The 22,392-nt window shown below is 38.6% G+C and overlaps 1 protein-coding gene across 1 annotated transcript; it reads left to right on the forward strand.

Annotated features, from left to right (window-relative positions):
- Nucleotides 1–325: 325 nt before the first annotated feature.
- Nucleotides 326–18,755, forward strand: LOC117759924 (integrin alpha-M-like). The gene is made up of 31 exons (XM_034582491.1): nucleotides 326–574; nucleotides 1,853–1,970; nucleotides 2,277–2,368; nucleotides 2,530–2,612; nucleotides 2,705–2,819; nucleotides 2,923–3,053; nucleotides 3,164–3,306; nucleotides 3,539–3,686; nucleotides 4,701–4,836; nucleotides 4,940–5,013; nucleotides 5,310–5,427; nucleotides 5,625–5,767; nucleotides 6,370–6,516; nucleotides 6,621–6,818; nucleotides 8,352–8,482; nucleotides 9,836–9,993; nucleotides 10,089–10,252; nucleotides 10,887–11,003; nucleotides 11,540–11,610; nucleotides 11,696–11,837; nucleotides 13,101–13,199; nucleotides 13,316–13,395; nucleotides 15,494–15,574; nucleotides 15,709–15,784; nucleotides 17,045–17,152; nucleotides 17,249–17,287; nucleotides 17,375–17,500; nucleotides 17,592–17,705; nucleotides 17,800–17,871; nucleotides 17,971–18,081; nucleotides 18,250–18,755. Exons 1-31 carry the CDS (start codon nucleotides 517–519, stop codon nucleotides 18,478–18,480), a joined length of 3,624 nt encoding a protein of 1,207 aa, XP_034438382.1. The 5' UTR covers nucleotides 326–516; the 3' UTR covers nucleotides 18,481–18,755.
- Nucleotides 18,756–22,392: the final 3,637 nt, after the last annotated feature.

The raw sequence follows: 22,392 nt of genomic DNA on the forward strand, positions 1-22,392 counted from the left end.
AAACTATACAATAACTGTCACTACACATATACAATGTTTCCCTCTTAACTTTAATTGATTAAAATGTGGTATGCGAAGAAAAAATTACATGTTCAATGTCAAGTAGAGAGCTTGTGTAAATACATTTTGTCACATTCCACCATAGCTTTTACTTAAATATAATACTTCTTCCATCACTGGAAGTAAACCAGTACAACTTTTCTGATGATGGTTTGACTGATGGTTTGACACAGCAAGTTTCTCACACGTTTTAATTTAACATCATCATCCTCTCTGTTTGTTGTACCAGTTTACAGAAGTGAAAAAACAGTGAGTGAGAAATAAAGTATTTCAGAGCAACAAAAGAAAAGGGGAAGTGGGAAGGAAGAGATACATTTTGCTGAGAGCATTGCTGTGAGAGGAAAAGTGTCACAACCACCTGTTACGGAAACGCCCTCATTTAAAAAACGCACAGGAAGTGTTGCACATAGGGTACATAAGTGTCAAGCAGCACCATCTTTAGCCTTGAGAAGATTGATGTGGAAGATGAAAGACCAGCGTCATATTTTCCTGCTCACCTACATGGTGGCGCTTGGTAAGAAAATAATATTTCCTACATTTATCGGACAGAATTTCTCCACGAGATAAAGGGGGTTTGTGCTCTTTGTGAGTTTTGGAGAAATGTGGGAGAATGTGTATTTGAGTATTTGAGGCTTGAAACTAATAGATTTTTTTTTGTCATTTTACCAAAGAAAATCTATTTTATGTAAAGTTGCAAAACCTTATAAATGGACTCTTTCAATTTGAATATTTGTTGCTGAGCAGATATAGTTGGGTAAAATGGGTTTTGAGGGCTTTTAGAAAATAGCTGCCTGCTGCTATTCTTGGAAATGACACTTTTCTGGTGAGAGAGAACAAAACAGCAGAGCTGGGCGGTGGATTCTCTGTGAGTTTGTTTACTACACCTTTCTATTCATACATAGTCATTTGATCAAAAAAAAATGGAAAAGATGATTAGTACAGCTTCAAGCCTACATAAAGCCTACATAAATAGACAAGAAAAAACATATTTTAAAAGCTCTACTTATTTGTGAACAGTGCATTTAAGGTTTAATTGTACATCGAGGTCAACAATTGAAGAATTTGAGGAGAAGAAAGTAGTTTTTTTGCTTTTCATGCTGTGAACGTTACTTTTCACATCTACAGGGAAATGCTTGATTTTACCACACGTTCAAATATCTTTAGATTTAAAAATGCATGTGTGAAAAGTCAAGAAGATCATATGATGCCAGTGTCAGTTCAGCCGAAGATCAGTTTTGAAAATGAAAAGGAACTGTCACCATTTTATTTGCAGTGGGTTTGGACAAGGAAGAAGATGTAGAAATGCAATTGATTTTTCTGCTGCATTAATTCTGATCCTTTTTTAAACTTTTATTGTGAGACTGGCTGTGATATTAGAGAGCAACACTATGTTACAGTATACTATGTATATCAAACTATCCAGGTAAGTATGTAAGTGTGTGTTCGTGTTTTAGGAAATAAATATGAATATGTGTAAGAGCATGATGTTGGATGGATATGAAACCATTTGCCTCAGATGCACTTGGGTATCATTTTACTTTCTATCTACTTTTTCTTTGATAAAAATTGAAAATGATCATTTGTGCAGAATCTTTTGTTAAATCTGAAAAAATAATTGTGTAGAAACACTGTAGACCTATAGTAGATCAATGTTTTCTTAACTGTAGTGTTGAGGCTTAACAAAGTTTAAATACAATATTTAAACTGTCGAATATTACTACTACCGAATTAGATTAAAGAAAAAAGAATTAGAAGAAAGATTAGAAGAAAAGTAATTTTTTTTTAATTGCAGCCGCCCCTCTTTCTTTGGCTTTCAACATTGATGCAACAAATCCCGATGTCTATGCTGGTGAAAAGAAAGATTTCTTTGGATACAAAGTGCTTCAGTTCATGTCTGGCACAAACAAAGGGTAAGTTTGCATGTTCAACCTGGAGGTTCAGTTGATTATTACTGTTGCTGATATCGCCATAATCCTTATGACTCAAGAAGTAGATGCGGAAGATAAATGAGGTTAACTTCTACTGCAGAGGTGTGAAGAACTGTTGATCACTTTGACGGATGCATCCAGATTTTGCTGTTCAGCACACAAGCATGACTTCACATCCTGCTTCGCACAGAGAGTATTTTCTTTGTGTTGAAATGGTGCTGCTCCTGCCACCGTGATTACTTCAATGGTTCAAATGACTGTTTTCATGGTTGTTCACCTCGTTCTCAGGATAATCGTCACTGCGCCGCTGCAGCTCAATGGATCTGGAGGAGTATGCAGACCTGACCAAAACCAAAGCACCCAGTGTTTCAATGCTGAAGGTATATAAATACAGTGTTGAATACAGTCAATGTTACACAATTAACCACACACAAAGTACACTTCTCAACAATACAGAAATAGGAAGCATAAAATAGAGACTTGATAATGTAGCTGAAATGTTTTGCATTATTCTAGTACTAATTAAATGCTACTGTTTCAGACATTACTGTGAAAAACAAAACATTACCAGTGAAGCTCCTCGGCCTGTCGATCGCCGCAGACTCCACAAGCTCCCAGTTCATTGTAAGAAAACCACAAAGGCCAATAATAAGATAAAACCATTACAAATCAATGTGATGAATCTAATTTCCTTTACCTCTTATGTTTGGACTTAGGTTTGCAGCCCAAGTGTAGCCCATGAATGTAATGAAAACTCCTATCTGAACAGTGTGTGTTACAAGATGACACATAGTCTTCAGACAATCTCCTCTTTCACTCCTGCTTTCCAAGGTAAGAGATGATGAAAGACTGGAAATGTCTCCATTGCTCACATCTTGTTCTTCATGTTTTTGTCCAAACAAACAATTTCTTTATTCTGCATATTTCTTTTCAGAATGTACCAAAAAGACAGTGGACCTTGTCTTTCTTTTTGATGGATCAGGCAGTATGACCGGAGCTGAGTTCAACAAAAATAAAGATTTCATAGTGGATATAATGGACAGCCTTAAGAACACATCAATCAAGGTCACTGCTCCACTGCAACATAAAAGAGTTCATGACTTTTATTTGTTGAATTATATACAAATAGTGTTATGTTAAATTGTATTGTGTTGTCTGTTTCATGCATTTTCCAGTTCTCAGCAGTTCAGTTCTCCTCAAACCACAGGACGGTATTTGACTTCAACAACTATCAAGATGGCAGCGCTCTTGGAAAACTTATGAACGAACCCCACATGGAAGCGCTGACCAACACACATGGAGCCCTCGAATTTGTGATGTGAGTTCAGTGACATTAAACAAACAGTTTCAAACTCTCAATCTGGGATGTTCAAGGAATCATGTTGACATTACTGTTGAGGGATATCACTCAACATCAGAGCTGGTCCAGTGCCGCATTAAGATCATGAGCATGTTATTTAAGTTATAATCACTGATTTATTCATATTTATAGATGGAGTTTTGTTTATTCTGAGCATTTAAAAAAACACTTTGCTATTTGTTTGTTTCAGGAAAAATATCTTGGAAAACCCAGCTGCAGGTGCCTCTCCTGATGCAATTAAAGTTCTGGTAATAATCACAGATGGCGATCCCAGTGACAGAGACTATGGAATTATTGAAGAATATGATGACAAACAGATCATTCGCTTTGTCATTGGGGTAAGCTGTGATTTGATGTTTTATTACTCTGTCTTATTTATATTACTAGTTCACTTGTTCTCTTGTCCTGTGTTCATACTGCTGAGCTACTGTTCAAGTGTGTGGTTTATATACTGTATATATAGGGTGAATTCGGGTAATATGGGATATTTCTTTCATTTTGACCTCTGCTACTTATTCCCGAAGAAAGAATGGAGCATGGAGATATCATAGAGGAGACTTCTAGTGTTCTTTGTGCCAAAAAAGAAAATCCTGCCTGAATTTGATAGTCTGCGACAGGTCCCTTGGTAACCTGGGACATTTGTATTAGGCTTTAAAAAAAGGCCTGCAGTTATAATTTCATAAATTGCATGTCGGCTATTACAGAGGTCTGTTAAGTAATCCATCTTCAGACCCAAGTTCACAACTTGTAAAACCAAAAGCGCTGCAGTTCAGCTTGATATAAAGCATTGCAGCAACAAAACCAACATTGTGCTTTAACTCTAAAGACAAACTCCTAAAAAGGAAGTGATTCTGTGAATGTTACTGCTGTGAATGTTTGCCTCAGTTCATCAAAATGATCTGATGGTGGTTTTGACCCATGGTTTACTTTGGTTGCTGACTGCTGCTGTTGTTTATCAGAGGAATTAGACTCTAAGACTTAGAGGAAGACGTGTTGAATCTGGTCCACAGACTGAGGGCACACTGTCCCGCCCCTTCTGACTGCTACAGAGTGCTGGTCACCTGTTTATCCCATTTTTATTCATATTGAACGCATTGCGTGTCCAAATTCCGGTTCACAGGATATGCATTCCACATACAGACAGACATTCAGCTCATGGAACTCCTACTGAGATGCACAATTGCACTTCTCAGAAAAGAACTGAAATGTTTTACCAGCAGCGCTAAAGTGTTTCCTCTTTAAATGGTAGTGTAACAATCATGTTAGAGCTCAGCCTTTCAGCCTGTGCTGTTTCTCTTTACGACCTCAGACTTAGACGTGGGTCATAATATTAAACTGCATTCTGATTTCAGGTCAAAGATGCTAAGTTAGACAAATTCACAGCCATTGCTTCAAAACCAGCAGACCAATATGCCTTCAAAATCGAGAACTACAACGGACTGAAAGGAATACTGGAAAAGTTTCAAAAAAGGATTTTTAAAATGGAAGGTGATATTGGATATTTTTCTTTCCACTCTATCAAACAATGTTATAACAAAAACCATAGCCTATATACACCAATACTAGTGAACTAGTTTTGTTCCATATTAAGGCTCCAGTGTGGCTCGGGGAGGAGACTTGACGGATGAAATGGCTCAGAGTGGATTCAGTGCTGTCTTCTATAACGTGAGTAAAGTGAAAAAAGACAAAAATCTGAGCACATTCAAAATCACAGTGCTTTCTATACACAGGTGCAGACAAACAGTGTAGTTAATTCCCTCCTGAACAAAGCAGCTGTCTTGTTGAGGGACCACTGTTTACAATCTTCCATTGTTTTTTCTGGATGAAACAACAATTCTCTACTGCCTCAGTGGACCAACCAGTTTGACAGCAGTAGTTCTGACTGAGGAGTCGACATAGCACCCACTGGTAGCTCCACTTTTCTCTGTGCTCTGACTAGACTTGCATTTTTCTGTTGGCAGAATACATTGATCCTGGGTTCAGTGGGCTCAAAGAGCTGGGGGGGCTCTCTCCAAGAGTTCCATGAAGGAAAAGAAACAAAGATTGAAGATCCACCAATGAAGAAGGACTCCTACATGGGTAAAGTCATGTACAAATCATTACCATATCACCTGCCCCTTTATTAAAATAGTTTCATTTGGCAGGAGACATGCAAAGGTAAACGGCGATGTAACTGACAGTTAAAATAGCTTTGTATTGTAAAGCACTGGGCTTCTTAAAAATGAACATTTCATGTGAGTGACATTTCGTGTTGTAAGTGACGGTCACTGTTGCAGGATACTCCATTTCTGTTGGCAAGAGGGACACTGCTTCTCTATACTTTGCGGGTGCACCAAGATTTGAGCACACAGGACAGGTCGTACTTTTCAGACGTGATGGTGGTAATTGGGCCGCAGCCCAAACACTAAATGGTACCCAGGTAGGTATACTGTCTTGAAAAGGTTGTTTATAATATGAGTTATCGAAACATAATAACATAAACGTTTAGCGTGGTAATTCTGCTAAATCTGCCACTGCAAGTTAACAAACGTCTTTTTGTTATGCAGCCCTTAGAGGCCGTCTCAATCCTTTTTTGGGTCATTTCTCATTAAAGTAGCTGTTCAATGAAGAACACGAATGTGTGCAAGGTGCAGGTTTACTTTCACCTTTGAGACAGCTTTGCTAGAACCCCTCAGATATGCATCTACTGCAGCATTTACTTTACAAAGTTACTCAGAAAGCTTCATTTAACAGGTGACCAGGCCCTGTTAGTAGTGTTTTTCATTGAGCAATCAAGGACATCAGCTAAATCATCGAGCAGCAAAGTTGCACTATTTTCTAGGTTTTGGAGAGGAAACCAGAAAACTCCCTTGCACTGGCCACTCTTTTTTTTTTTTTTGTAAACTTGTGAGAAAATGACAGAGCTCTTGGAAGCACAATACATGATTATCCTTACTCTACTCAAATACATGTAGGTTTTTCAAAAATGTTTTAGCAAGTGCATGTTTAGACACTTTGCATTTGTATGCCCCACATTTTCAGATTGGCTCCTACTTTGGTGCAGAGCTGTGCTCAGTAGATATCGACTCAGATGGTAACACTGACTTCCTGTTGGTGGGAGCTCCCCTGTTCTATCAGCCCCATGAGAAGAAAGAAGGCCGGATCTATGTCTACATACTGTCTGAGAAGGTGGGGGCAGCGATAAAGCTTCACATAAACAGTGATGCTTCTTATTTTTTTCCTTCACTTTTTTAATTGATGCATTTGTTTTCATAATGAATTGACTTCTACAGATGCAACTGGAAATTGTACTAAATGTGACAGCACCATCCATGGGCAGATTTGGCACCACCATTTCCAGCCTTGCGGATCTTAATGGAGACGAACTCCGAGACGTTGCCGTTGGAGCCCCCCTTGAGGATGATAACAGAGGGGCTGTGTACATCTACCTTGGTGACAGACACAATGGCATACGCAGCACTTTCAGCCAGGTGAGCCTGAGAAAAACTTGACATAATATATCTTTGTCATCACTGACATGCTGTGGGTAGATTCATCAACCACACATTGACCAGTAGTGGATCAAGGAAACCCAGTGAATACAGCATTAAGATGAACCACAATTTCACCAGGTCAAATCCACCATGGGGACATTTGTTGAATCTTCCTAATTTCCTGTCATCTCCATACTGTCTGTCAAAATCATAAGACTAAGAGTTTGACAGATATGTATTTATTCCCCATTACACAGTATAAAAGTGTCTTTTGAATAAAACAAAAACTCACATCTTCTAAAGGACATGATTTATTTGAGGACGATATTATCATCAGAACATTTTTCAGTTGTTTCAGCTATAACTTCTAAAACTTTTGTATTTAGTTTAGTTTAGTTAATTTCAAATGTTTTAAAAAGATAAAATAAAATACATTTATAGGAAAAATCACAAAATAATTAATCAACAACATATGTAGTAGAAAAAACAGAACAACATAAATATTCAGTAACATAAAGTAACATAGATGAACATTTCATTTTCTGCCAAAAAGTAGTAGGAAGAAGCACCATTCCTGTCCCACACCTGTTCTATACTAAATCTTCAAATAAAGTTACAAATACAACTCCACTCTTCCCCAAGTGTCAATTTGATCACTACATCGCTGTAGTCTTCTTCTCTTCTTACGTGCATCAACATGCTTTCCATTTCTCGTCTTGATTTCTGTACCTTTCATAAAGGGTGTCTTTTTACATCTTCTTTTTTGCTCCTTGAAAATGGTGTCAGAATAACAATGTTTCAAATTAAATGTCCTTCTCAAGTTATAACATAACCCTCTCTGTCCAAAAACTGTTTTTGTATATTACCAGGTAGTAGATTATTTCTTGCTTTATACACTATTTGTGAGGACTTAAAAAGGTCTTGTGTTTAAGATTCAGGTGAAAGGGATCTATTGACAGAAATTGTATATAAAAGAATCCTAGTGAGGATTTTACTAGTGTGCTTCATCTAAATTATACAAATTGTTGTTTTATTTACCCTAGAACTGGCCCTTTATATTAAAATACTTTATATTTACATTGGGGGGGGCTCTCTATGGAAGCCGCCATGTTTCTTGTCGTAGCCATGACTGGACAAAATAAACACCCTTTGAGTTTTTATGAAAACTGAAGGTTAACACAGGTTCTGTTTCATGTTTGGAAGGGGGGGGTGAGGTGAGGGGTATTCAGCACATGACACTTCACCACTAGATGTCACTAAATTCTACACACTGCAACTTTAAATTCCACCAGATCCATGAGTTTCAATGCATGTGACTTTAAAATCTGATTATCAGATTGTTCCTGATATCCAACATTATGTACGATCCTAATGGCTCTTTTTTGGTCGTGAGCATAGTGGCTGCAGTGTAGTTTCGTAGATGTTGCCCCATCTATCGAGCATCATCTGTTTCCACCACTTCTCTAATGAGTAACTTAGAATTTGTAGGCAAACCGTGCACACTTTCAATTTTCCAATCTGTTATTCCAGAGAATCATGGGACAGGAAATTAGACCTGAGATGAGATTCTTCGGACAGGCCATTGATGGGGACATTGACCTCGGAGAGGACGGACTTCCAGATATTTTGATTGGATCACAGGGCATGGCTGTTGTCTTGAGGTATGGATACTGTGTACGTTAAAGGTTCAGTGTGTTAGATTTAGGTGAAAGGATCTATTGGCAGAAATTGAATATAAAATAATCCTAGTGATGTTTTCACTAGTGTGTTTCATCTAAATTGTACGAATCATTGTTTTATTTACCCTAGAATGGAACCTTTATATTTAAATACTTTATATTTACATTGGAAGCGGGTCCTCTCTACAGAGGCCGCCATGTTTTTTACAGTAGCCCAAACTGGACCAACTAAACACTATTGAGTTTTTATGACAACTGAAGGTTACCACAGGTTCTATGTCATGTTTATAAGGGGAGGGTGGGGTGAGGGGTATTCAGCTGCAACATGCAACGTCATCACTAGATGTCACTAAATACTACACACTGAACCTTTAAGAGTATGGCCAAGTCTGAATCAGAATCAGATAAAAAGGGTTTTTTTGTGACGTGCATGCTCTATGGCTAAGTGTGTACAATTGCTCACAAATCACTATACAGAAAGAGTTAACACCTTACCTGAGAACCTACTAAGCACTATAAGTAACCAGATCAATACACTCAGTGTTTTTTATGGTACATGACGAGGCTCTACATCGCAGAGCTCTACAAGCCCCTGAACCTTGAGAACATATTAATAAATGTTATAGATAAAAGAAATTAGAATATCAAATCTAATTTCACCAGCAGTGTTTTCATCCAGGCAGGTGTAAAGCAGGACTAAAGGCACTAATATCAACCGTCTCCTATACGACCTACCAAAATATGATTCAACTCTATGCAATAGTGTACCATCATCCTTTAGAAATAAGCGTCTTGTAATGGAAATTTAACTTCTTAGTCTATGCTTAGAACAGACATTTCCATAGGGCACAGCTCGACATAAACTTTATGGTGCATCCACTTTCTAGCATGTTAGCCCATTGTCTATTCATGCCTTGCAGAAGTTGATCCTGAGGTCATCTGAATTCTAGTGACCTTTGCTTTAGTCTGTGCTTGGACTGTGCTTGTCCTTTTTTTGAAGAACTCGGCTGACTGACACAACACCCTAACCATACATGATACTATTTCCTCTCTAACACTATTAGGATGGACCTTTACAGACTATATGTTCCAGTCACAGAACAAAACATTCACCCCCCCCCCCCCCTGTGTATTTTTGGGTCAGGAGGTAACCCACACACTTCACTTTTCATCTCACTTGCAACCTCCAACTTGCCTGTGTGATCCTTTCTGCAGAAAGCTTACAAAGACAACTTGTCTCTGCAACTTGACCAATTTCCACCACAGTCTAATAATACATTTTTTATTTCTTAAAATTAATTTAATACATTTTAATCTTTAATTAATATCTTTCAGGTCCCGTCCTGTCTTCAACGTCACTGCACATCTCTCTTTTCTTCCTGAGGAAATAAGCACTGAGAAGATTAACTGTGTGGACAAAACAGATGAAAAGTTACCCATGGGGACCTTAAAAGTCTGCTTTGAAATGGTAGAAAGCACAAAGAGCAAAGCCGGTAAGGACCGGAGCCAATGAACTGATTTATTAAGAGCTGCTAATAGTGCACACCCTATCACTGAGGTACTTTAATCTTGCTGTGTGTCCTTATAGACGTGATGAGCTCAGGACTGAACATCTCATACATGCTTAATGTGGATCCAGTGAGACAAACCTACCGAGGTTTCTTTGGAAATGACAAGACAGCCAGGAGTCTTACTTCCACCTGCAACCTGACGGCTAATGAAACTTGCTTCAAGCTCCCTGTCAACATGCCTGTATGGAGACCAATTCATTCACACTCATACTCTACACATATGTTTTAGAGCACCTACCACCTATATATAAATATCATCCATGTCGCTACACTGTACATTGCTTCCATAACCAACACCAGTGGTTCTCAAATTGGGATCAGAGGACCCTGGGGGGTTGATGGAAATTCGCTCATTACAATGATCATGATATATGGGTATTCTGTGTTGACAATCATTTTAATACATGTTGAACGTCTTTCTAAGAAATGTTTTTAGTTCTCACAAAATATGAAAAGTAGGCTGTGTCTAATTATTCCAAGGGACATGTGTGAGGATCACAGGGGTCCTTGCTATCAGTATGGAAATCTGCTGCATGCTTTAGTTTACTTGTTTTCTGTTGTTGTTGTTATTCAAGCTCAAATACTCACCGACCCACCTCTCCATGTAGCAATACCTTTTTTGTCACATCATGATACATTTAACTGATAAAACTGGACTCTCAAGTCACATACCAGTAACACTAGCCGTCAAAATCTTGTACATTTATTTATTCTTTTCTCATCTTCATGCTGAAATCAATTTCTAAAATGAAAAATCTCTGCTTTGTGAATATGTCTTCAACAATATGCAGATGACTTCTCTCCCTTTCTCATAGAAATGTCTGAAAGACACTTTTTCACCCATCAGCATCAAATTCAACTTTTCCCAAGTCGACAGTGAGAGTGCGAGTGCCGCCCTGAACGTGGACAGCAGAAGGTCGGATACTGTTGAGGTATGTGCACTGCAGATGGCTGCAGGCCGTCACATAGAGTTGTATCCTTACAGACTTTCTCTTAACAGGTTCCAAACTAAGGTGAAATGGATGTTCCACAAAATCCTCCAGATTTTAAGCATATTTCAAATTATCAGATATACAAACCGGAGTGGAAATGCTGAAATATAATGGGAAAAAAATTACGAATGATTGTGGTGGAAAAAACAATTCTATCGATAAAAGCAAAATGTGACGTGGACTTTTTGAATAAATCATGAATCAAGTGACTTAAACATTCACACAAGCTTCTGCTGAGGAGACAGGAACATCAACATATCTGTGTGGAGCAATATGAAAACTTTATAGTTCCTCAATTCGATACATGAAATAAACATAAAGGCCATACATCAAGTTTTCTAAACCTTTTTTTGTACTGTTCATGTTCAACTCAAATTTTTTCATTTGCATGTTCCGTTTTACAAAATGAAAAATGTAGTGCAACTATCTGCTTCCTGCCCTGTATTTTCAAATAAGCAGCAATCTCTTTTTTACAGGTTCCCTTTGAAAAGCAATGTGCAAAAAACGACAGCTGTGTTGCTGAACTCGAGGTGGATTTCAACTTCACGTACGTTCGCTATGTGATCAAACACCGGGCAGCAACTGTAATGTTGGCATTGTGCGACCGGTAAGAAGTACTCTGTGTCTCCTAGGACCCCGACCTTATTGGTGGCAGAAGATAACTACTTCAACGTGACTGTAAAACTGTCCAATTATGGTGATGACTCGTACAACACCAGCCTCACAATGTACTATCCCCCTGGCCTCTCCTTCTCCAGGATGACTATTACAGAGGTGACGTAAACATATCATTTTTTTTCATTCTTAATTACATACGAGGGATATTCTCCATCTTTTCCTATGTTCTAAAATGGGACAGCTTTTGACTCTGCTGAACAACACTAGGTGTTCAGTTTAAAAAAGTTTAAAAGAGGCATAGAGGTAATGATGTCTGATCTTCTGAGCTAGCATCATGGCTTTCATAGTACTGCCATACAGCCAGTAGCCAGTCAGATTTACCCTTAGCCTCTGCGTACCCTCGGGTTCGGTTTGTAACGCTGCTGCGATTAAAAGCCTGAAACACCTGATGACTCTAAGGTACACAAGTGAAGATGTGTCCCTAACGTCTGCTGGTGGTTGGCATCCTAATAGGCACAGTAGACCTTCAGACATACAATGGATATTCTTCAGCTTGTCCTATGTTCTATCATGTCCCAACATCGATCTGCACTCAGTTCATTGCAGATAAACCAATCAGTATAACGTTTTCTATCTTCACTCTGCTCCATAGACTGTTTATAAAAAGCTCTGCACACAACGTCCAGCACACAAACAAGATAAAGTGAAAGTATATTGTAGAACTGTTGGGGGGGTGAACCACTAATGACAAGGATTAATTCTGAAGTAGCTCCACATCATTAACACAGGCGGAGAGCAGCCCATTCCAAACAGACAGGTTTAGAACAGGCACTGGACCAGCTCTATACAAAGACAGAAATTAGACACTGACACAGTCAAAGATGTTGTCGTATTTTTTGCATCTTTGTGTCTGGTTGATTCTTTTGCCACACATGACAAATGTAAACAAATGTAGCAAAAGAAATGTTTATTTTGTGAAACAAAAACATGTAACTGTATGTGAAGCTGTGCACGTGATAGATTGATCCCAAATTTGTCCAGTTATTCACCTTCACAATGATACTTGAACTGACATGATTATTTATATTGGATTTGGCCCCAAATGAATGATACTAATTAAGAAAAATAACATTTATTCAATTTATATTTGTCAAAACCTCCACTGCCAAATGCAGAACTACAACAACGCTTCCTGTCACAAAACAGAACTGAAATTGTCTTGAGGATTTGAATACCACACAGGATGTGTGGGTTGTGAGGGGGAACATGTTTCAATCACAGCATCCAGCACTGACAATTAAGGCTAAAAGTTCAAACTCACCTAGATTTCTAATTAACAGTCAAGGTCGTGCAAGTATCACAGCATTGTATTTAAATGTAAAGCTCATCCTGCTTTGTTCATGTTTTTCCTTAAAACAGGCGACTAGACCAACGCTCCACAGCTGTCATGATCTTGAAGGGGTGCTTGACAAAACTGTGTGCGGTGTCAGCCTTCCTGTGTATCGCAGCAGATCTGCTGTGAGTCAAACTGCACCCAGTTCACAGCAGACAGAAGTGAACTACTATAAATGATGAACTCAAACTACTTTGACCATTGAAGACGTTTGGTGACTTCTCTCTTTTTTTCTGTGAAGGCAACGTTCATAACTTCTTTCTACATCATGACCGAGTACGAGTGGAACGACACAATCGTGATGACCGTTACTGGAAGAAGGTAGAGGCCTTCTCATGCAATCCAACACACACAACAAAGCCAAACATTCTAATCTAAATATAATTTACTATCTTTACATATCAATCAATCAAATTGTATTTGTGTAGCCCATATTCACAAATCCCAATTTGCCTCATAGAGCTTAACAAGGTGGGACATTCTCTGCCCTTAACCCTCAGCAAGAGTGAGGAAAAAACTACCAAAAAAAACATATTAACAGAGGAAAACATTTAGAAACCTCAGAGAGAGACACATGTGAGGGATCCCTCTACCAGGACGGACAGAAGTGCAATAGATGCCTCATGTAACAGAGAACATCAACAAAGTAACATTTACAACATTCATGAAAAAAGATGGTGTCGATAAAGGGAGAGGTGTGTCAAAGTTTAAAGGGCCCATATTGTGTAAAATACATTTTCTGGGCTTGTACTATCCGTAATGACTTGTAGAGGTCAGTAGTGACCCTCAAAGTATGACAACAGTCACTCCACGGACTTTTTCACTCAGTCCATTCGAAGAAATATGTTATTGAAACGTCTCGTTTCGTACTTCCTCCCCCGTATGATGTCATTCGGGATCGCCCTCGTCTCTCAGCCCCACCCAGCCAGTCCAGCCTCCGAACCCCCCACCCCTGCTCACCTCCAACACCACCACCAGCACCCCCCCTCCTCCCCTCCACACCGAACGCGACACCAAGCAGACTTGTTTTTGTGTTAGCAGCTTGTTAGCTACCACAGGCTAACCACAACAAACAACACTTAAGAAACACTGCAGCGTGGAGGGATGCAAGGAAGAGAATGTGTCCGTGCACATTCCTCCTAAGAACGTAACTGTTCGAGACCAGCGGCTACGCTTTATCTCTTCTGATGTGCCGTGTAGGTGTACTCAGTACGGAGTAACGCAGACGTTACTCGGGACTGAAACTCCGTACTGTAACTCGGGACGTTACTCCCACATTGGCCGACTGTCTTGCTAAAACTTGAACAAACATGAGGACAGTGTAACTTACCGTTCAGAAACATCCTGTTGTAACCGACTGTGAATATGTGGCTGGTTCTTCTATAGCTGCAAACATAACGTGACTTTCAGCTGTGTTTACCAGAGAGTCAATGTGCCAGAATGAGACCGGTGATAGGCCTGGTCGCGTGTCACTCAAAGTGCAGTCAGCCAATCAGAGGATAGGCTCAAGAGGCAGGCGAAAACAGCCTGTTCTGTCTGCAGCTCCAGAGAGAGGCAGAGGAGAGGACATGGAAATACACATTGCAGCAGTTTTTTCGACTTTAAACCACTGATATATCATCTTAGGGGGACCAATACCTCAAATTAAATCCGGCCCTTTAAAGTATTTATACAAAAGAAAATGTTTGACAGAGATGAAGGGAGCAGCAATGACAATTGTAATGATAGAGGTATTGCCAGTAATGGTAGACGTAGGAATATTGTATATCTAAACAATCCAGTTCTTATCATAGTCCGTCAGGATCCATGACCATGATGTGGCCACAGAAGTGATCCTGGATCTGCTGCAATAAAGCTCAGTCAAGTAAAGTCAAGTCAGAAACATGTATTGAAAAAAGATCCATCTAAGCAATCTAAGCTTATAGCAGCAGAACTAAAGGACTTAGAGGTCTTAGACAGACCTGAACCAGCTCTAACTATAAGCTTTATCAATAAGGAAGGTTTCAAGCCGACTGATAAATGTAGAGGGTGTCTGCCTCCTGAACTGACACTGGGAGATGATTCCACTGCAGAGGAGCTTAGATAGATAGATAGTTGATAGATAGATGTACTTTATTGATCCCAATTTGGGAAATTATTGTATTGCAACAGCATGTCAAGGGCATTTCACAAAGAGCAAAGAAAAAAGAGACATAACAGAGAACGTCTGCAAGTGACTCAGAGTTGTACCCCTCGGACTTTCAGTACAACTCCGAGTCACTTGCAGAAGTTCCCTGATGACTCTGCAGTGGCTGAGTTTGTGGAGCTTGATAGCTGAAGGCTCTGGCTCCTAATCTACTTTTAGAGACTTTACAGATGACTAGTATGCCTGAATACTTAACTACCAGTATTCACAATAATTGCTTTGTTGCTTCCTCAGTGATAACGCGAACATCACCGAGAACAATACCCTGACCAAAAGCATCCCAGTGCAATTTGAAATTAAAATGGGACTAACAGTGTAAGTATGGCTGTCTAAATAAATACCATTTTGTAATGGTAGCTCTTATATGCCCCATATTTGATCAATTTGATAAATGTATTATTACATATTATATCCCACAGCACACTGTAAACATCTTGTGGTCTTTTCAGGAGAGAAGGCACCACCACATATCTGAACTTCACAGCAGAAGAGGCTGCACCTAAAAAAATGGAGATTATATATAAGGTAAAAAACTTCTAAAAATGTGTCTTTCAATGTTCTCAACAAACAATCACCCAATGGGCTTCAGTTGTGTGGACTGTCAAGTGTTTTGGGTGAGAAGCTGTTAAGACCCAACCCCCCACCCCTAACGTTTTGTCTGGTAACAATACTACACATAACATAGTTATTAGTTGGGAGGGGGGCTTGTTGCCAAGCAACAAATAACTACTATTAAAAAAAACATCTAGTGTAAGAATAGTAGCATACTCAATCAACCAATCATCAGCCAGACAGAGACATGTGTTGTGAATGTGCAAACCCAACAACATATCATTCACAGCTCTTCAGTTTAACACTTGTCACAACAGCCTAAGTTTTTCAGATGAGAAGTAGATTTATCTTCAAATCAATGAGCAGCTTGACAAATAATACCAAATGATAAGTTACAATTAGTTAGGTTTACTGACAGGTGTGTAATATTTAAGACAGGACTGTTATCTATCAACCTTTCTGACAGGCGTTACATGTTTATATGTGATTTTCTAGTCTTGATGACCACTCAAAGCTCTTTACAGTACATATTTGACATTCAAACGCATTCATATGGTGCATATACTGTATGTGCAGCACTTTCTCTAACATACATAATCACACACTAGCATAGCAGCCATCAGAGGCGATTTGGTGTTCAGTATCTTTCCCAAGGACACACAGAATGTGGGAGACTGGGATCGAACTGCCGACTTTTTGGTTAGTGGACAATCCACCTCATGATTCAGTTCAAGTCTATTGTATTGGAATAGTGGCAAATCAAAACATACATTATCTCAAGGCACTTTACATAGTAAGGTCGATATCTCACAAAATTATGGAGAAACCCAACAGTTCCCATGACAAGTAAACACTAACCACATCATACACTGTCATGGTGAATGTGTCAGCAAACAGTTACCCACTTACCAACTCAACTTTCACTAGCTAGTTGCTGGATTTGCAGATTGGCGGTGGGCTGGTTGAATACATCATGAAAGTATAACCTGTGTGTGTGTGTTTCTTTATGTAGGTTTGTATGAACTAAAAAAGACACAAAATGCTAATCACTGGGCTATAGAGGAGCTTGTAGCTATGTTTTGTTACAATAGCCGGTTGAGCAGTTTGTTTCCTCAAAGACACGCCAGTAGCATCAATCTTCTCATCTGACTTGGCAGGAATATGAATAAGCACATTTCCCAAAATGTTGAACTGCTCTTTTTAAATGGACCAACTGTCTCTCACCATTCACAGATTGATAATCCAAGTTTTAAGGCTTTTCCTGTCAACGTGTCTCTGTTCTTCCCAACGCAACTGGAACATAACTTTGAACTGAAGGATTATCAAGTGTCTGTCCAGCAGGTAATTTGTTAACTACCACAACACTTCTAACTGATAATGCTGCTGTGTATGAAATTCCAAACTCTTAATACCCACATTTACTTTCTCTCTTTTAAGAACAAAACTCAATGCAGAATCACTGATCTCAAAGCTGATGTAAGTGAAACATACACAGTGTCAAAATATTCTCAATGAACATGTAATGAACCTACAAGTCTCAAATGAATGGCTGCTGTGTTACAGCACTGCTCGGCAGACTTACACTGGAAAATCATTGCATGTGACACATTCATCCTGGACAAAGCGTCAACCACTGAGTTCACATTGTCAGGAGACGCACATTTTATGGATCTCAAAAAGCATGCCGAGGTATGTAGCGACAACACACACTGACAGAATACATACCACAGTAAACCATTGAAAGTGGTGAATATATATCTAATTAATGTGCACATTGCAGAATATTGCCCTTCTGAAACGATACACCGGAGACAGCGGGGAGGTGAAATTCAAAAGCTTCATAGGTGTTGAATTTGACAGGCGACACTACGTGCTGGATTCTCGTAAACAAGAGGTTTGCTGATGCTTGACCACAGTATTATCCTTTCAAAGATGCTGATTAAAAAATTGTTCCACGATACCTAATTTATCATATTCATTAAAAACAGAGAAAAGATGGATTCATGGAGACGTCTCATAAAACTTGCTCATGGAAAGACAACGATCCAACCATGAAATGGGTAAATTCAGTCTTTTCACAAACAGCTCAAACTATGAGGTTTTTTAGATCCACAGACTTTAAGCTCAGGTTTCACTACAAAACCTTTTTCTGCCAACAGAGTGAAGTTCGGGTTGAGTTCATAATTATCCCCAATCAACTGCTGATCATCTTAACTGGAGTTGGATTGGGTTTGTTGTTTCTCATCATAACCACAATCATCATGTGTAAGGTGAGAGATCATTTCTTATTCCAAGTGTTCCCCATGCACCACATGAAATATAAGTTACAGTCTTCAACCTTCATATTCAGAGCTGATGCTTGAATGTGAGTAACTGAATTCAGGAGATTTAAACGATGGTTGTGATCTAATGATTTTTTTTCTTGCTTCCAACACAAGCTTGGTTGCTTCAAGAGGAAGACGTTTTATGAAGAAGAGGAGACAGATGCTGTTCTTCAGGCTGACACTCCCTATGAGTTTGCCTTTGACCCCATAGTAGTCAGCCAATTAGAGACTGAGGTCAAATCTGACCAACCAGAGGAGAAATCGCTTCTTGTTGATGACGAGGCCAATGTCAGCATCGCAGCAGCTGATGAAGAGGAGGGACCAGAGTATACAAAAGTAATTTAGAACCATTAAGGTGGGCTGACAAATGCCTGAATTCTGAAGGGTGCAGCATGCACATCATAATTAGTGAGCAAAATTACTAAAGGGACAGCTTATCATTATTGCAAATAGGCTTATTTGCTTCCTAACTGAGAGTAAAAGAAGGTACCACTCCAAATATGAAGCTGGAGCCACAGGATGGTGCGATTGGCTTTGCATATAGATTAGACACAAAGGGAAGTGGTAGCCTGGCTCTGTTGAATGTAGCAACATCTAATGAACCAAGTACATTTTTTATCCATACTTAGATTAGATTAGATTCAACTTTATTGTCATTGCACAGAGTACAAGTACTGAGACAACGAAATGCAGTTTAGCATCTAACCAGAAGTGCAAAAAAAAGCAGTAAAAGTGCAGAGTATGTGCATATGAAAAGTGGAATATGTAAATAAATAAGATATGTACAGTAAGAAATGTATAATAGATATAAGTCCAAATATTACAAATTTGCCTCAAGGGTCTTTACAGATGTTCAACAAAATGACACCTTCTGTCCTTAGAGACTCAAACTGAATAAATAAAAAATAAAAATAAAGGAAACCCGAAGAAGAGGAATTGAGGAGGGATCCCTCCTAAAAGGACAGACTGACATGCATGAGATGTCGTGTGTACAGAATAGATCTACGTTGCAGTCTTACAGTATGGACGAACAGCATGGTCAAAATATAGATTGTAAATATACAGGGAGAATATGATGCGAGAGGATGTTGACATGTCCATCAGATGGGACCTGGGCCACACGACCTGGAGTGGGGACAGACAAACCAAACACAGGAGGCCAAGCCAAGCACATCCTGAACACATAACCTCCATCATCCAGCTACTCTAGCTCACTGATCTCCATCTTATATCTCTTTTTACAAAAACCTTCGCTCAGTCACCACGGTGATATCTACATATGGGACCTTGGTCACGTGATAACCGGTGCTCCTAAAGAGCGGATCCCCACAGAGAAGACAACCAGCATCACAGCAACTGTGAGGAGCTCTATGATGCTGGACAGGAAACTGATCCAACACCAGAAGCATCAGATATCAGACTGTTGACAGAAAAACCTCCATACATGACAGACCTGTTATCACATTACTGATGTCCCATACCTGCAGTAGGTCACATGATGACAACCGTGCAAAAGAAACCAAAACGCTTTTTTAGAGTTTTTTTGTAAAATCATTAAATGTTTGTGGAGCATTGTTATTCCATGTAATACCATGGTTGTGTTATATTAGGCACAACAAAGTTATGTGAAAACTCGTCCTCAACACAGAAGAGACACAAGTTTAAATTCCAGGTAGCGTCACATGAAGCCTGGTCACATGATCCCTGTGTCTGGCCTAAGGTGCCGTCTCTACTAAAGTTTATTTACTCTGTAAAATACTGTAACATTAATACTAGTCAGCCTTAACCTATTTGTGATCTTCGGCACAGGTTTTATTTTACTTGTTTGTGCAGTGTTGTGCCATAATATTGTTATGTTTTTATGCTTTTTCAGTAAAAAAATTAAAAGTGAGAGAAAAAGATTGGGTGAGTGTGTAAATTTAGCATTCAACATGTGTCACTGTATGTTGTGTTGATTTTTGTTAGTTAAAGACACCCAAACTGCTGGTGTACTAGCAAGCAACAATTTCAAAAAGATTGATCTGTCCAGATAAATAGCTTTTCCCAACAATTGTGCAATTCTTTAAAAGCATGAAATCATATAATGTAATACTAAGATTAGTACTTTCCATGCTGAGAAATCTTTGTGAGGATAATTTATTTCAGGTATAGCCAGTTTGAATCCTGGGCTAAAAAGTTCACATTAAGAGAAAACCCTTCAATTTTCACCAACAAAATAATATGTATCTCGTTTCTCCTTTGATTCAGAACTTCACTGTGTAAACACTATGTCTGGGAGGCATAAGATAATTACACATCAGCATTATTGAAAATAGCAGCAACATCTGAGCTGACAACCTTTGAGTGGCTCAAGAAAGAAAAGTCAAATTATTCAACCAACAATTTGAATTTGAAATTGACCAGAAACCTACGGAAGCGTATTGCATTCACTTGAAAAAAAAAAGATCTGTTTTTCTGAGATAACTATCTCGGAAATTCCGAGATAAGTTGTTTTTCTAATTAATTTTTTTTAGAAAAACAGAGCTTTTTTTACATGCTTTTATTTTGAAAGTGAAGTTCCTGTATAGACGCTATACGTCATGGCGCTAATATACGGAAGCGTATTGCATTCACTTGAATGCAATATGCAATAGATAGTTGTAATCTAGTATTTTGATGAAGTTACATTTTGCATGGACGTTTCGCACAGAGCCCTTGTTCAGCGGGCTGCATGTAGCTGCTGCTCTTAGACAGTCTTTTGTTTGGCACGATTTCTTGTATTATGACGTATAGCGTCGCTTCAAACTGTCAGACTCTCCTTCTGTATAAATAACAGTGAACCATATAAGACTAATGTAGCCGAGCGTGTTGTTCTCTTATACTGTCACAGGCCTCAGCCGGAAGAGGACACGAGAGATGGTTATTGACTCGGGACATCACACCCGTTTACCTTCCTTCACACTTCAAAAGTTCTCTATCAACAGAACCCTCCTCCGTTAGAACCCCTTTCAAAACAAGAGTCCCAACCAACACCCTGCTTATAACAGGAACTACACATCAATCTTCCATAATAAAGCCACTAAATAAAATAGCTTACACTAACAAACGAAATATTTGAATTATGGACAAAAATGAAAACTATCCTTTATCTATCTGCAGCATATCCCCGAAAGATGGTCGAGACTTTCAACTGATGTTTTCAGGTTTATTTGAAACTTCCCTAAACAACACCGTAAGAGCTTGTGCCTCTTCGGAGGGTCGCTAAAACATCAAACTTTTCCTTTGTGAAGTTACAGATTCATAACAGTAAGTCCGCGTCTATACAGGAACTTCACTTTCAAAATAAAAGCATGTAAAAAAAGCTCTGTTTTTCTAATTAATATTTTAGAAAAATTAATTAATTAATTAGAAAAACAGAACTTATCTCGGAATTTCCGAGATAGTTATCTCAGAAAAACAGAACTTTTATTTTTATTATTCAGAAAAACAGAACTTATCTCGGAATTTCCGAGATAGTTATCTCAGAAAAACAGAACTTTTTTTTTTATTATTCAGAAAAACAGAACTTATCTCGGAATTTCCGAGTTAGTTATCTCAGAAAAACAGAACTTTTTTTTTTTCAAGTGAATGCAATACGCTTCCGTAGAAACCACCTCTTATAAAATGACACATAAATACTTGTAAAAATGTATAATGCAAAAAGTGCAGCCCATCCCCTGCAGGAGGCGCACAAACTGTCTTTAAAAACATCAGAATCTTCAGATATAATTGAACGAATTAAGTCTTTAGTATCTTATCTTCCAATATTTTATCTACAATGAACAAAAATAAGATTTGTGGCACAAAAGTATATATATGGCATTCCACTGTAGAATAAAAGAATTTCAGTCGTATAGTTTCAAACAACTTATGCATAAGAAAGCTTGTAAGTTTGAAATTGTGTACCCCCTATAAACAGGGTTACCAGGACTGAGCACACAGCAAGGGAGAATGTAAACAAATGCATTCCACACTCACATTTACCAGCTTATCAGGGCGTTTGTATTTTAAAAAGTAAATGTACCCAATAAACTGGCAATAAATACGAACGTAGCAGCAATATTGTTTGGATACACTGATATGATTCAATCAAAACCTTTGGCAAACATATACGATAAGTAAACAGGTTTGATTGTCACTCTAAAACATCCAAATAAAATGTAAACACAGGTTATAGAGATCAGGAGCTTGGGCTTTGATTCAGATAATAACTACATTCACTTTCACTGTTTCAACATT

This window comes from Hippoglossus hippoglossus, chromosome 1, assembly GCF_009819705.1.
Source record: "Hippoglossus hippoglossus isolate fHipHip1 chromosome 1, fHipHip1.pri, whole genome shotgun sequence".
NCBI classification, from domain to species: Eukaryota; Metazoa; Chordata; class Actinopteri; order Pleuronectiformes; family Pleuronectidae; genus Hippoglossus; species Hippoglossus hippoglossus.